Genomic DNA, 15,717 nt, shown 5'->3' on the forward strand with positions numbered 1-15,717 from the left:
CTGTATACTGTAAGTATCACTCTGCCTCCATCCTCTGTATACTGTAAGTAGCACTCTGCCTCCATCCTCTGTATACTGTAAGTATCACTCTGCCTCCATCCTCTGTATACTGTAAGTAGCACTCTGCCTCCATCCTCTGTATACTGTAAGTATCACTCTGCCTCCATCCTCTGTATACTGTAAGTAGCACTCTGCCTCCATCCTCTGTATACTGTAAGTAGCACTCTGCCTCCATCCTCTGTATACTGTAAGTAGCACTCTGCCTCCATCCTCTGTATACTGTAACTAGCACTCTGCCTCCATCCTCTGTATACTGTAAGTATCACTCTGCCTCCATCCTCTGTATACTGTAAGTATCACTCTGCCTCCATCCTCTGTATACTGTAAGTATCACTCTGCCTCCATCCTCTGTATACTGTAAGTATCACTCTGCCTCCATCCTCTGTATACTGTAACTAGCACTCTGCCTCCATCCTCTGTATACTGTAAGTAGCACTCTGCCTCCATCCTCTGTATACTGTAAGTAGCACTCTGCCTCTATCCTCTTATACTACATGCTGATATATTAGTGTAATGACCTTTATAAATAAATGTTGATAGCTTAGTGTAATGACCTGTATGAGGGTATTGTGATGTCATGATTTGGCAGCAGTTCTACTGGATTGCTTCATGTTTTTCAAACTACATACAGTCATTACTACTGCAACCGGAATGGACTTCCATTGATTCATTCCTCTCCTCCTCTATCTATCTTTATCTCCTCCTCTATCCATATATATCTCCTCCTCCAGGTATTTGGATAACAAGGTGTTCGTGTCTTTGGCCAATGGAGACGTGATAGTTTACCAGAGAGAGGCAGGTAAGGTATGATAGTTTACCAGAGAAGCAGGTAAGATGTGACCGTTTACCAGAGAAGCAGGTAAGACGTGATCGTTTACCAGAGAGGCAGGTAAGACGTGATAGTTTACCAGAGAGGCAGGTAAGACGTGATAGTTTACCAGAGAGGCAGGTAAGACGTGATATTTTACCACAGAGGCAGGTAAGACGTGATAGTTTACCAGAGAGGCAGGTAAGACGTGATAGTTTACCAGAGAGGCAGGTAAGACGTGATAGTTTACCAGAGAGGCAGGTAAGACGTGATCGTTTACCAGAGAGAGGCAGGTAAGATGTGATAGTTTACCAGAGAGGCAGGTAAGACGTGATAGTTTACCAGAGAGGCAGGTAAGACGTGATCGTTTACCAGAGAGAGGCAGGTAAGACGTGATAGTTTACCAGAGAGGCAGGTAAGACGTGATCGTTTACCAGAGAGGCAGGTAAGACGTGATCGTTTACCAGAGAGAGGCAGGTAAGACGTGATAGTTTACCAGAGAGAGGCAGGTAAGACGTGATAGTTTACCAGAGAGAGGCAGGTAAGATGTGATAGTTTACCAGAGAAGCAGGTAAGACGTGACAGTTTACCAGAGAGGCAGGTAAGACGTGATAGTTTACCAGAGAAGCAGGTAAGACGTGACAGTTTACCAGAGAGGCAGGTAAGACGTGATAGTTTACCAGAGAGAAGCAGGTAAGACGTGATAGTTTACCAGAGAGGCAGGTAAGACATGATAGTTTACCAGAGAGAGGCAGGTAAGACGTGATAGTTTACCAGAGAGAGGCAGGTAAGACGTGATAGTTTACCAGAGAAGCAGGTAAGACGTGATAGTTTACCAGAGAGAGGCAGGTAAGACGTGATAGTTTACCAGAGAGGCAGATAAGACGTGATAGTTTACCAGAGAGAGAGGCAGGTAAGACGTGATAGTTTACCAGAGAGAGACAGGTAAGACGTGATAGTTTACCAGAGAGAGGCAGGTAAGACGTGATAGTTTACCAGAGAGGCAGGTAAGACGTGATAGTTTACCAGAGAGAGGCAGGTAAGACGTGATAGTTTACCAGAGAGAAGCAGGTAAGACGTGATAGTTTACCAGAGAGGCAGGTAAGACGTGATAGTTTACCAGAGAGGCAGGTAAGATGTGATAGTTTACCAGAGAGGCAGGTAAGACGTGATAGTTTACCAGAGAGGCAGGTAAGACGTGATCGTTTACCAGAGAGGCAGGTAAGACGTGATAGTTTACCAGAGAGGCAGGTAAGATGTGATAGTTTACCAGAGAGAGGCAGGTAAGACGTGATAGTTTACCAGAGAGGCAGGTAAGACGTGATAGTTTACCAGAGAGAGGCAGGTAAGACATGATAGTTTACCAGAGAGAGGCAGGTAAGACGTGATAGTTTACCAGAGAGGCAGGTAAGACGTGATCGTTTACCAGAGAGGCAGGTAAGACGTGATAGTTTACCAGAGAGAGGCAGGTAAGACGTGATAGTTTACCAGAGAAGCAGGTAAGACGTGATAGTTTACCAGAGAGAGGCAGGTAAGACGTGATAGTTTACCAGAGAGGCAGGTAAGACGTGATAGTTTACCAGAGAGAGGCAGGTAAGACGTGATAGTTTACCAGAGAGAAGCACGTAAGACGTGATCGTTTACCAGAGAGGCAGGTAAGACGTGATAGTTTACCAGAGAGGCAGGTAAGACGTGATAGTTTATCAGAGAGAGGCAGGTAAGACGTGATAGTTTACCAGAGAGGCAGGTAAGACGTGATAGTTTACCAGAGAGAGGCAGGTAAGACGTGATAGTTTACCAGAGAGAGGCAGGTAAGATGTGATAGTTTACCAGAGAGGCAGGTAAGACGTGATAGTTTACCAGAGAGAGGCAGGTAAGACGTGATAGTTTACCAGAGAGAGGCAGGTAAGACGTGATAGTTTACCAGAGATAGGCAGGTAAGACGTGATAGTTTACCAGAGAGAGGCAGGTAAGACATGATAGTTTACCAGAGAGAGGCAGGTAAGACGTGATAGTTTACCAGAGAAGCAGGTAAGACGTGATAGTTTACCAGAGAAGCAGGTAAGGTGTGATGCTGTCAAACATCAACCTCAAGGCAAAAGAGCCCTGCTTGGTATTGCGCTTTGGTTACATATTTTGTTTTGGTCCGATGTGTGTGTGTGTTTGTGTTTAGTAAAGTATTATAAAGTAATTCCTCCCTGTCTCTCTCTCTTTCCCCCTCTCTCTCTCCCCCTCCTCTCTTTTGCTCTCTCTCCCTTTCTCTCCCCCCCTTCTCCCCACCCTCTCTTTCTCTCTCTCTGTCTCTCTCTCTCTGTCTCTCTCTCTCGCTCTCGCTCTCTCTACAGGTAGTTTCTGGGATGCTCAGTCTTCTCAGACGTTAGTTCTGGGCACGCCCAGTAGTCCTGTCACCAAGATGGTTCCTGTGGGAGGAAAACTTTGGTGTGGCTCCCAAAACAGAGTCCTAATTATCAACACCACAACTCTTGTACAAGAGGTAGGTAGTACTGCATTACTGTAGTAGCAGTAGTAGTAGTAGTAGTAGTAGTAGTAGTAGTAGTAGTAGTAGTGGTAGTGGTAGTGGTAGTAGTAGTTTAGTACTTTAGTAGTTGTCCAATTATCTAGCAGTCTCAGTCAATGAGTCAACTAGATGTCCCCCTTGGAAGGGTGTGGGCGAAATGACTTATAATCAAACCAGTGAAACAATTCGGACTTTGTAAGAATGTTCGTTTATTTGGACTTCAATGTCCAGCATCCAATTACTACTCGTTGTAATAATCACCAGGTGGCCAATTAAACAAGCGGTTAGCTTGTAGCTGATAGTTAGTAGCAGCTTACGTTCAAGCATCAGTGGATAATGTCAGTAAAGGTCGATATGGTATTTGGTAATGTTCAACCAAGTCGACTTTGATAATAGTTTGTTGATAGTTAGGTTGCAATTTAGCAACCGCCGGTACTTGATAGTGTAGCCAGACGTTTAGCCAGCAGTAGCCAGGTTACAGTTAGTCAGACGTTAGTCAGTAGTAGCCAGGTAACAGTTAGTCAGACGTTAGTCAGTAGGCAATCAGCGTTTAGTCAGCAGTGTTCATTCAAACGTCAGTAGACGATACAGAGTCTATAGTCAGCAATGTACATTCAGTCAGATTATTTACCTATACAAAGGAAAGGAAACAAATGGCATTAATTAGTAACTAGATATATGAAACAAGAGATAAATGCGGATATTAACGGCGCATCCAATGCAACGTACCATTGGCCAGTCAGAGTTCGCCCACAGGGCTTTTCACCTTACAGCCTAGGGCTAAGAGTGTCACTTAAATAGCGCGACGCGCCGGCGCAGAGACAGCTTACCTGTCCAGAGTCGCAATACGTGTTCCAAAGTGCGTCCACTAGGCGGCACCAGATAATGACTAACGCATGCAATAAATGCATACAATAAATGTTACTAATAATGAAGGATAATAATGATAAACATATTGGGAAAAACGTCGGATAATTCTCCACCTCCCACTTAGTTTTCTGAACGTCAGGCTCATAAAACTATCCAAATTATACAAAGTGATCCCGGTCTATATTATTATTATTTCTTTACAGGGGCACGAAGAATTAAACTATGCCGCATTTATGGTGGTAGCACAAGCGGCTCCCGCGAAAACTATGCAGGTTACGCCGGCAACGGATGATTCTTGACGTCCTCAATCCTGCCAGAAACAGGCGACTTTCGACGTCCTTCCTTGTGCCAGAAACAGGCGACATTCGACGTCCTTTGAGCCAGAAATAGGCGACTTTCGACATCCTTTGTGCCAGAAACAGGCGACTTTCGACGTCCTTCCTTGTGCCAGAAACAGGCGACTTTCGACGTCCTTTGTGCCAGAAACAGGCGACTTTCGAGGTCCTCTGTGCCAGAAACAGGCGACTTTCGACGTCCTTTGTGCCAGAAACAGGCGACTTTCGACGTCCTTCTCTGTGTCAGAAACGGGCGACTGTCGACGTCCTTTTCTGGTCATTGTTCCTCGAAAGGTAGAAGTACCACCAACCTCCTAACGTCCCTGTGGAGGACGGTGGTAGGGCACACCCCGACGTGACGATCATGCATGGGATGACCGGCGGTAACGGGAAGGCTATGGCAAGTCCTTACTTCCACGTTTCTGATGACACCCTTCGGGTCAGGGTGAGTCTTTATCACTTGGCCCAGTCGAAACTGGCCTCTGAGTGCGTTCTGGTCCGCAAGCCAGACCAGGTTTCCTGTAGCAACATTCCTAGCGGGAATGTGCCACTTCTTCCGGACAAAGAGTTCTGGGCCCGCCAGTTGGCTCCATCGTTTCCAGAACCTGTCCACTTCAATCTGGATTGCTCTCAGACGGACGAAGGGGTAGCTAGCGGACTCGAAACCTCTGGGGTCTCCACGGGGCCTTGCACGTCCCAGTAGGAGAGTGTTGGGGGTGATGACCTCAATGGTGCCATCCCGAAGCTGGGCGTTGGCGCCAATAGGCCTCTCATTTGATAGATTGGCAGCTAGGTATAGGAGGGTTTGGAACTCCAGGGCCGTAAGGCTCCCTTCTTCGCCTATGCTGCTTAGTGCTCTTTTCAATACTCGCACAGCTGCTTCAGCCGCGCCATTCCTATGAGGAGAGTCAGCGGGGTGGAACACCCAAGTCCAATCTGTTCCAGACTCTGCGGCTTTCTTCTGTACCTTGTATTGTCGATATTCGCTAGGAACTTGTAAAGTTCTTCCAGCGCTGGCTTTGCTCCCACGAAATTAGTTCCTTTATCGGACCAGAGCTTCCTAGGATGGCCTCTCAATGCAGTGAAGCGTTGGAACGTTTTTAGGAAACCTTCGGTCGAGAGGTCTTCCACTATGTCGGCATGTATTGCTCTGGACGCCATGCAGCAGAAAACAGGCTTTCTTACTTGTCCTCTTTTTCACTGAGTCTTTGATCGTGTAGGGACCAAAGAGGTCCAACGTGGTATACTCGAATGGTGTGGCCGGCTCTGTGCGCTCCGGGGGGAGTTCGCCCATGATTTGACGGCACATTTTTGCCTTGTTCATTCGGCAGTGTATACACGAGTCAATCGTACTTCGGGCTACTCTTGGCCCCTGCACAACCCAGGCTTTGTCTCTCATGCGCAAGAGGGTTCCTGCAATGCCCTCATGGTTTGCCCTGTGGGCTTCCTCTGCCAGGAGGATGCTGACCCACTCCCTGTAGGGAAGTAAGGGCACCCCAGGCCATTCTTTGGCCATGGCTTGAACTCTGCCGTGGCACAGTAAGAGTTTGGAGTCCTCCTCTTTGTGGACCACAAGTTTGTCCAGTGTGGTCACGGGGAATTCTGCGCCTTCCTGTGCGGCCAGGCATAGTTCTTTGAATGCGCTTCGCAGTTCGTTTACTGTTAATGCCTCCCACTTTAGCAATGTGTGGGTTGGCAAGCGTGCTTTCGTCGTCTGGGCCTTTCGGGTTTTTACTGACGCCCAGAACTTTAGTGCCCTTCGGATGAAGCCGATGACGCTGCAGAGTGTGTTGAGAGAACTGTATCTCCTTGGGTTTATCTGGCCTACGAGAGCCCCGCCCCAAAGTTTGTCGGAGGTTCTGTTTGGCGAGATAATGATATCTGATTCTTCTTTTATGGCTGTTATCTTTCCTTCCCCTGAGCTGGCAGGGGAAGGCATTGTCTTTGCTTGCGCTCTTGTGATAGCAACTGTGAAGGCCTTTCTTTGAAGCCTACTTACTGCGTCTCTCGCAGCTGTAGCTACCTCTGAGGCTGATTTCTTTGGCCATTCCACTTCGGGGTAGGCGAGGAAATCAGGGCTGCATTGCCAAGCAGAGTCCTCTCCGAGTAGCTCTGGGGAGCAGCAATGTTGCGTTCTCCTGGTACCCACCACCAATCAGTGACGGGACCAGCCTTCTGGATCTCTCCGACCCGATTCGCGAAGAATGTCTGGAATCCATAGCTTTCTCTTCGGATAGCACCCAGCACCGTCTGACTGTCGACGAAGTGGAACCATCTCTCGATTTTGATTCTTCCATGTTTAAGTACATACTTTTTTAGACGGGAAGCGAACACCGCCCCACAGATTTCCGCCTTTACTGGGTCACCTCTAAGGTCAAGAGGGGCCAGTTTCGCTTTTGACTGCACTAGCCGGGCGACTGCTCCCACAGACGTCTCCCACCGTAGATACAGTACTGCGCCATAGGAATCACAGCTCCCGTCTGAGAACGTGATCCCCCATGGCTTGCCCAACCAGCCGGCGGGCGTGATACTTCTTGGGAATGTGACGCGGCTCAGGCGAGCATATTCCTTGAACAACTCCACTGCTTTCTCTCGGAGCTCCTCTGATAGTGTCTGGTCCCAAGTGTCCTTTGTCATCTTTCCAGCCTCCTGGAATGCTCTTCTCACTAGGATCACTCCCTTCTGCTTGAGTGGAGTTGCGAGACCAATCGGGTCATACAGTCCTGCGACTTGGCTGAGTAGGACTCGGCGTGTCAGAGGGTTAGGCGTCCTCTCTATGATATCTTCTTCGGCTAGATCTGCTTCCATCCTCATCTTTTGCCTCCTCCGGGAAAAGTCGATGGATGCCATTACGAAGAGCTTGTCTTCCTGAACAAGGTATCCGACTCCCAAAGCCTTGTTATCTTCTTCCTTGAGTTGGTTCGGTAGAACTAGTGTCTCTGGCTTGGTCTCCGGGGCGTCATACCTCCCACTGTGACCAGATCGGACCCAGGGTTTGAGGTGGAAGCCGCCTGCCTTCAAGATGACTTAGACCCCCTTAAGGATCTCTTCCAGTCTGTGTGAGTCATTGTGTGACACGAGGAGATCGTCCACGTAGCTGTTGTCCACGATGACAGATCTTTCATCAGTTAGATGGGAGAACCGAGGGAGGTATGCGGTCTCTCGCATAGCAACTTGGGCAATACATCCGGCCGGCTTGTCTCCCATATTCACCCTGACGACGGCGTAATCTTCAATCTCGTCTTGCGGTGAGTCTCTCCATAGAAAGCGGTGTACATGAACTTCCTCCTCTTCCAGCCACACTGAGTTGTACATCTTTTTGATGTCACCGATGGCTGCATGTTCTCCTTCCCGGAATCTGAGAAGTACCGCTCGGATTTGGTTCAGCACATTTTTTTCCTACCTTTCAGTAGGATATTGTTCATGCTTACACCTCTGTACTCTTGGCTGCTGTCCCAGACGATGCGTACTGGAGTGGTGACAGAGTGTGGGTTCGGTGCGGTCAAGTGACTCACGTACCATACTGCCCCTTTCCATTGGTCCATCACCTAGTTAGTTTCACGGCAGCTCCTCTCTCCACCATTTCGTGGATTTGCCTGGTATAGGCGACTTTCCATGAATGATCTTTCTCAAGGCGCTTCTCCGTCCTGAGGAAGGTTGACTCCACAGCTCGGCGATTGTTAGGGAGAGATGCTAGTTGTTCCTTCTAGGGGTACTTTGCATCCCAGTGGGAGTCCCCACAGTGCAAGTCTTTCTCCTTGAAGGTCAAGCCAGCCTTGATGGTCTCTAGCTCCCGCTCGTCAGCCAGTGTCATCTCCTTTCCTCCAGGAGGACAGTTACCGCAGCGACATCCCCCACAGACGGGGTCACAGGCTGCTCCGATGCTGTCCCATTTCAGCCAGTCGAAGACTTCCTTGTTGCTTGCGGCAGTTACTGCTTCTTTTATGCTTTTCCTCCTGGTTAAGTCCACCGCGAGGTGTTTGCATTCTCTCACGACAGTTGTTCCCATGGAGCGTGCGAAGTGGGTCAATGAATGACGCGTGGTCAATTCTACTTCTTCGAAGAGGTCCGGATGCGCACCGCTCACAGTTTTGCCCAGTGGGCCGTCCCATAGCACCAGATCACCGGCTCTCTCCATTCTTTGTGGGGCCAAGCGACTTTCCCGGGTGCTAATGAGCAGATCAATGGTATCAGGCCGGGTCAATTCTCCTGGCTTGACACATGGGAAAAACTGTTCAAGTCTCTTGGAGTCCACCACTCTGTCTACTTTGGCGATGTCCTCAAGGCCGTAGCAGAGCATTTCGTGGGCCCTCAAGGTCCCCTTCGGGGTCCATACTTTTATTGCCACCACATACCTCTTGGTATCGACTCTGACTGCCATCTTCCCAACACCGTACACGACCAGTGTGATAGGCTCGCCGGCCAGCCCGAGCCTCTTGGCGGCTCTGTGTGTGATATAGTTGGTGTCGGAGGCGAGGTCCATCAACGCTCCAACACAGTCTCCTCCTCTTGTCATGACGTCCATGAGCATCATGAGGACTGGGTATTCTTTTATGCCACTTTTGTCCAACAGGCTCTTGCTGGCGTACACTTGGGAGGTCGCTTTGTTCGTGAAGGCTTTCTTGAATGCTTCCATTTGGAGCGTTGACAACTTTAACTCTGTGACCACCTTCTCCTGCTCAGCCGTAAGGCCTCGGAGCCCTTTACGAGCGCCGGGCTCATTGGTTGTTTCGTTCCTGCTCTGTGTCTTGGAGCAGAGGAGAAAATGATGGTTGACAGGGCCGCCCCCCTTCACGCACTCGTCCTTCTTACAGAGGAATCTTTTCTCACATAGGCCGTTGGCCCCGTGATAAGCGAGGCATTTGATGCATGCACCAGCTTTCTTCACCTGGGCTCGTTTCTCAAGTAGTTTAGCCTTCTTGAAGGCCGGGCAGAAGTAAAGTCTTTTCCCATGTGCTTCCTCTCCACACATGGTGCACGAGTCCCTCTGGGGCTCTCTTCTTATTTCGCTCGCTGTCGTTCTTGTAAATGACCGTCTATCACCTCCCCTGTCGCTTAGCCTTTCACGCTGGGTTGGTCTATCGCCAGCGTGGGTGGCTCCGATCTCCAACTGTGCTAGCCTCTCGAGGATCCTTTCCTGTCCTTTCAGAAATTACAAGAGTCTATCGAAGTAACTTGCGGGCGTGACGCCATTCGCGGGGTCACGCTCATAGGAGATCCACTTCTCTCTCATGCCTATAGGCAGTTTTCTCTCTATGGCGGCGACAGTTAGGTGGTTTTTGATCATGTCCTCCATCCCAAGGTCTTTTAAGTCGTACAGTGCGGTTTCCACTGCCTGGATCAGGTCGATCATTGGCCTAGGCTGGTTACTCCGTACTGTAGGCACTTCTTCCAGACCTTTGAGGATCAGACTTGCGGTTGTGCTCCTGTCTCCAAAGCGGTTGTCCAGGAGCCTGAAAACGTCGTCCGCTGTTCTGCAGCGATCCAGCCCGAGTTTCTTTCTCAGTGGCTCTTCTACGCTGTCGAGAAGGTGATATAATTTGCATACAGGCAATCCTGATGGTTCGGCTAAAGCCTGGAGGTCCTCCCAGTTATCCCGCTAGCGCCAATAGGTCCTTCTGTCACCACAGAATTTGGGCAGATTGATGGCGGCGAGCTTTATCTTTGGTCGGGCCCCCTGGTGGTCTCTGTGGTGAGCGAGACCTTCTCGCGTTGCGCCCTCATCACCTGGTGGCGTGGCGTGGTCACCTCGTGACTGAGGCATGATAGTGAGGTCAGCGCGCTGGTTAAAATAGGGTTCGCCGCCGGGTTGTCTTACCCGTGGGAGCGAACTCCTGTCGGTATACTTGTGAGCAATGTTCCCTCTAATTTTTTTTCGGTCTGAGCAAACACTCCAACCTCCTGAGCAGACATCAGCAACTACTGAGCAACATACGTCACCTGCCAATTAACCGGTTAGTTGATAAGCGGCGGTTTGTAAAAAATCTGAGAATCTTAATTTCCCTCAATGTCTAACATAAAAATATATACATTTTGCTGATACACCGAGAAATAATACAAAAAGGCATATTATATTCCTTAATCAAATATTTATTTGACCATTGATTGACGATACAGAGCAAAGTCCTTTCTTTGGCGGCAGCGGTGTGAGTCTCGTCACTAACTTTTGTCTTTTTAGGAGGCTGACTCGTCATTATTTTATTAAGTGAATTATAATGCGACTTCAAGGGTGACCATATTGTGATTTTTTTTAAAGAGGACACTGCCTTCAGCCTCAAGATACTTAATGATACTCAAAGTTTACTCAAAGATGCCTTATCATTATAATATATTTAAAGTATGCCTTCTCTGTATGGATATAAAATTATTGTTTATTATTTTATATAACAAAATAATATCTCTCTATAACCAAAGTTACTCAACATGCTGTATTATGCCTAAAGTAATCTATCTGACAAATCTCAAGAAAATAACTAAATCAACCTATGACAAAATAATATATATTTTCAAGTCTTACTGGACAAAATAAACGACAAGAAAAATATGAAGTAATGTTCTAAATAATACCTCTTCTGTATTAGAAAATCCAGCTTAAAAAATATATCTTTGTATCTTTTCAATGTAATGTAAATTATAAAACAGTAACCTCACAAAGATACTAATTTAAAAGTGCACTATGCAGTTTCAGATTTGTTGCAATTAGTGTACTAAACTAATTTATTACACACATAATCCTTAGAATGATTGTATCATAACAAGCATCTTATCAAACCAAAACATCATTTTGAGGCATCAAAATAGTTTTCAATTATTTTCTTTCTCCCTCTGTATAGCTGCATTCTTCAATCAATTCGGTCAACTTTGCCATCAAACTCTCGCCTCGCACAGCTTTGTTTGTAATGTTTTTCTGTGTCCATGTGAGCTTTGAGATCGCCACCACTTTTATTAGACACAGAAACATATGGTCAAGCTTTGCACGCGTTGTACTCCGCTTCCAATTAGTCTCGACCGGGATGATTGGGAAATTTTCTCTGCAGTTCATCTGTAATGTACATTTTCGCGTTTGCATTGAGGAGCCAGCGATGCTGGTCGGATCTGTCTGCTTCCTCATCTGTTGTGTGTGTCTGTGAGAGCGCGCAGTAGCGACGCCCACAAGGCACTGAAAGCGAGGCTTCTCTTGGTAACGTCACATGCAACAGGTTACCGTAGTATTCGGTGCAACGCGCCAGTCAATTTAACTACATGCATATTTTACACAAACGCTTCTGTGCGCAACAGATTTCAGATGTGCGCGGGAGCGTTTTGGGGGAACACCTTAGGAGGAACATTGCTTGTGAGGCCCACTTCTTGTGGTCTTTGCTCCAAGCTGGAGATGGGTTGCTTTAGGGGCCCCCTTGTGGCTCCCGAAAGGTAAGGGAGAGTCTTTATAAGCGCCCTCTGTTTGACTACTGTCAAGCTGAGGAAATGACGAGTGGATGTGAAGCCCATTGGGTGCTGAGTCTCTTTGTCTCTTCCAAGGCCTCCTTGAACTCCACTTCAAGGGGGCCTAACTTAGGACTTCCGGTTTAGCGTTAGAATGGAGTAGGTCGCATGTGACACAGCTGCTCACCCGTTATTTTTTTTCGTTTTAAAAACATATTTATAAACCATTAATGCGTTTAAAACTTGACTCATATATCAACTGAGACTATCAACTAACTATATTGACCAAAAGAATCGAGATGAAACCAAAGAAAAACACAACGAGTCCAAAAACAGTCGTAGAGGTCCCGCCGCAGGAATCAGGATTCGTACGGCATACAGCAGAAAATATAGACTTGACAGTGGCCGCTTCAAGTTCAACCCCATCAAACACCTCCTCAGACACCGAACATATCATCCGGAAAATGGAGGAAATGGGGAAGACAATGGAGAAGAGAATGGAGGAAATGGAGAAGATAATAACCGAAAAAGTAGATGCTATTAAAGAATCTATTGAAGGCAAAATAGATGCGCTGAGAGCGGACGCCGACGCACATATCAAACGCACGAGGCTCTGGAAACAGTAATGGAAGCCCACGAAAAAAATGTCGCTCGAATCTACAACGAAGTAGAGGTTATCAACGTTAACCTAACTGCTGAGATGAAGGGAAACTACAAAGAAATCAATACGGAGCTCAGCGAAATAACGTTGGAGCTTAAGCGAATCAATGAAGAACAGAAAGCCAAAATATTCGAGATGGAATATCAAAAACGCAAGCTGAATATTCGTATAGTCGGTCTGGACGAGTCAGTGAGATGTGCTCGCCCTGAAGAGTTTGCCACAGAATTACAGAAAATCTTGGGAACAGAGATCCTTCCTAATGTACCAGAGGTGGAACAGTGCTACAGATTGGGGACCCGTTCCATTGGCAATAACGCTAAGCCCAGAGTGGTATTGGTTATCCTGCGCCAAGTCAGAATAAAAGAAATGATCATTCGTGAAACTCGCAGGATGAAAGGCAATCTGAAATACATGGATGTACCAATACACTGCTTTGAAGATTATTGTCATGATGTAGTGGACCTGCGTGCCAAGTTCAAGACGGTGATGTCTCAACTATATCTGGAGAAATACAGACCCATATTAACATACCCCGCAATACTTCGCATTGTCGATAGAAAAGGAGCAAGGGTTTTCCTCAACTCGCCTGAAGATGCAGCCAAATACTTGTCTGCACAACACGCAGAATAGTGTATAAATGGCCTTTTAATCTCTGTTATGCAAGGTCACCATATAGTACAATCTTTAATGAACCGAGGATTTGGGACAGAGAGACCTACGTGCTCAGAGTTAGTGAATGCTTTCCCCGTCGGGTTTCTATTATTGCGGACATATTGGATTCAAGATTGGAACACTACAGAACATACTGGAACATTCAAACAATGTAAAAACGACATATTGGAATAATCTAGAACATCTAGAGCATTCTTTGATATAGGGAACATTCTGGAATAACAGCAATACGTGGTCAGTCACTCTACCAGAAGCCCCTCGGGGGAATAATCAACAGCGTCTATATGCAGAACCACAGAACCATCATAGCAGCGGCCGGCTGAAAGATCATTCTACACAACGATCATCGCCCACCCCGGTCAGGGGAAATGCTGCATATACGTATTTAAAATCTGTTTTTTATTAATTGGAAATATTTCCACTACTTCTCCAATTTATACTTTAGATGTTTACGCATAGCAATGCTCTTTTAAGATCTAAGTTAATGTTCTCTTCCTTTTACTTGTTTTTTTTCATCCGTTTTCTCTGATTTATTGAGGCTCTCTCTTCAGTTCAATACCTCCATATTATTCATGGGTTACTATAAATTACACAAGTTCATATAAAATGTAAGTGATTAGGGCATGACAAATGAAGCTTATTTTTGGTCTTTATTTTTAGTTTTATCTTATTTAAATTTTTATTTTACGGGAAAGTGGCCAAGCCACAGTCGACATTCTACTTATGGTAGAATTTAGAGTGTTAGATCCTATGGTATACATAGGAATGTTAAGGATAATTGGATCATTCTGGGATATCCGGTGGTGCAAGGGAGGGAGTCATACGCAAAGGTTGTGTTCATGGAACACAATCCTGTACGACTCTCGGTGGGAGGGAAGGGTAGGGGATTTTTATTTGTATATATGTATGTTTTTAAGCTCGGCTCTCAACGGGACCTCACTAGTGGGAAGTATATCTATTATTGCCTCGCACTCTAGAAGCATTACCAAAAATTACAATACAACATGTATAGATTATGGCTAGTTTGAATATAATGATATGGAACACCGGGGGAATAAATAACCAACTCAAACGCAAAAGCGTGCTCACACTGATGAAAAAGGAACATGTGGACATTGCTCTGCTAAGCGAAACGCACATTCTAGAGAAAGACATAGATAAATTAGCGGACAACACATACCATAATATTAGTCACTCTTCTATTGGTACGAGAACTCGGGGTGTAGCCATAGTCGTTAAACGTAAGTTGAATATTGTACTAAAGGGAGTATGGTCTGATGTAGAAGGTCGGATAACTATAGCTAAGATTGAACATAAGAACAGGAAAATAGCGTTGGTAGCGGTATACGCCCCAAATTTGTACGAAGAAGATTTCTTCACTACACTAACCAATGCAATGTTAGACATTCCCGATTACTCATTTATAATAGGTGCGGATTTGAATGCCATCTGGAACCCAAGGATGGACAAATCTTACCTCGCCTTTTCCAGCGAACAAAAAAACTCATCGAAGGCATTAAAGGATTGGTCGAAGATTACAGGTGTAAATGACTTATGGCGGTTACTTAATCCCACTACCCGAAAGTACTCATGTCGATCTGCGAGACATAATACACTATCCAGAATAGATTATGTCTTTGCATCACAGAGACTATTTGATAATTATGAAGTGGAAATGATACCCAACGCACTATCAGATCACTGTTATTTACTCCTTAAAGGTACATTTGGTATACTATCCTCCCGAGCCCCAAGATGGCGATTTAACTCGTTGCTGCTTAATAACAAGGAATTCATTACACAACTCAAAGAAGCTCTTATAGTATTCCAACGGGAGAATGCAAACTCGGTGCAAGACCCCAGAATAATATGGATGTCGGTAAAGGGAAGGATCAAAGATTTCACGGATAGCTTTTCCTCCAAAATGCGCAAGAATCAATGCACAAAACTGGCTGAGCTGGAAACGCTTTACTCAACGTTATTTAATTCTCTAAAATACAACAACTCAACTCGACTAGAGAATCAAGTTAACGTACTAAAAATAGAGATCAATGCCATACAGACAACAATCGGAAATACAAATACGCAGCACAAGACAACAGCAGTACTCCCATGGTTCCAAACCCAGCCACCTATTAGCCATGCGATTAAGAATTAATGCAAAATTTGCAGATATAACTACCATTAGAGCACAACAAGTACTTGTAACAGATCCTGTAAAAATAAACGATACATTCAAAGAATTCTACTCCGACTTATATAAATCAGAAACGACCTTCGATCAAAACAAAATGGACACATTTCTTAATCAAATTATTCTCCCTAAACTTTCAGAGGATGACGCTAAACAGTTAGAAACACCGATCACACT

The 15,717-nt window shown here is 46.0% G+C and overlaps 1 protein-coding gene across 2 annotated transcripts in view; it reads left to right on the top strand.

Annotated features, from left to right (window-relative positions):
• LOC311241720 (rho guanine nucleotide exchange factor 17-like) overlaps positions 1-15,717 on the top strand; it is a 107,269-nt gene that overhangs the window by 67,532 nt on the left and 24,020 nt on the right. For both annotated transcript variants that reach the window (XM_084330601.1, XM_084330602.1), the window contains exons 15-16: positions 792-859; positions 3,214-3,362. In XM_084330601.1, the coding sequence (XP_084186727.1) occupies positions 792-859; positions 3,214-3,362 (217 nt within the window). The remainder of the gene's footprint in view (positions 1-791; positions 860-3,213; positions 3,363-15,717) is intronic.

This window comes from Notolepis coatsorum, assembly GCF_963971535.1.
Source record: "Notolepis coatsorum genome assembly, chromosome: 1".
NCBI lineage: Eukaryota > Metazoa > Chordata > Actinopteri > Aulopiformes > Paralepididae > Notolepis > Notolepis coatsorum.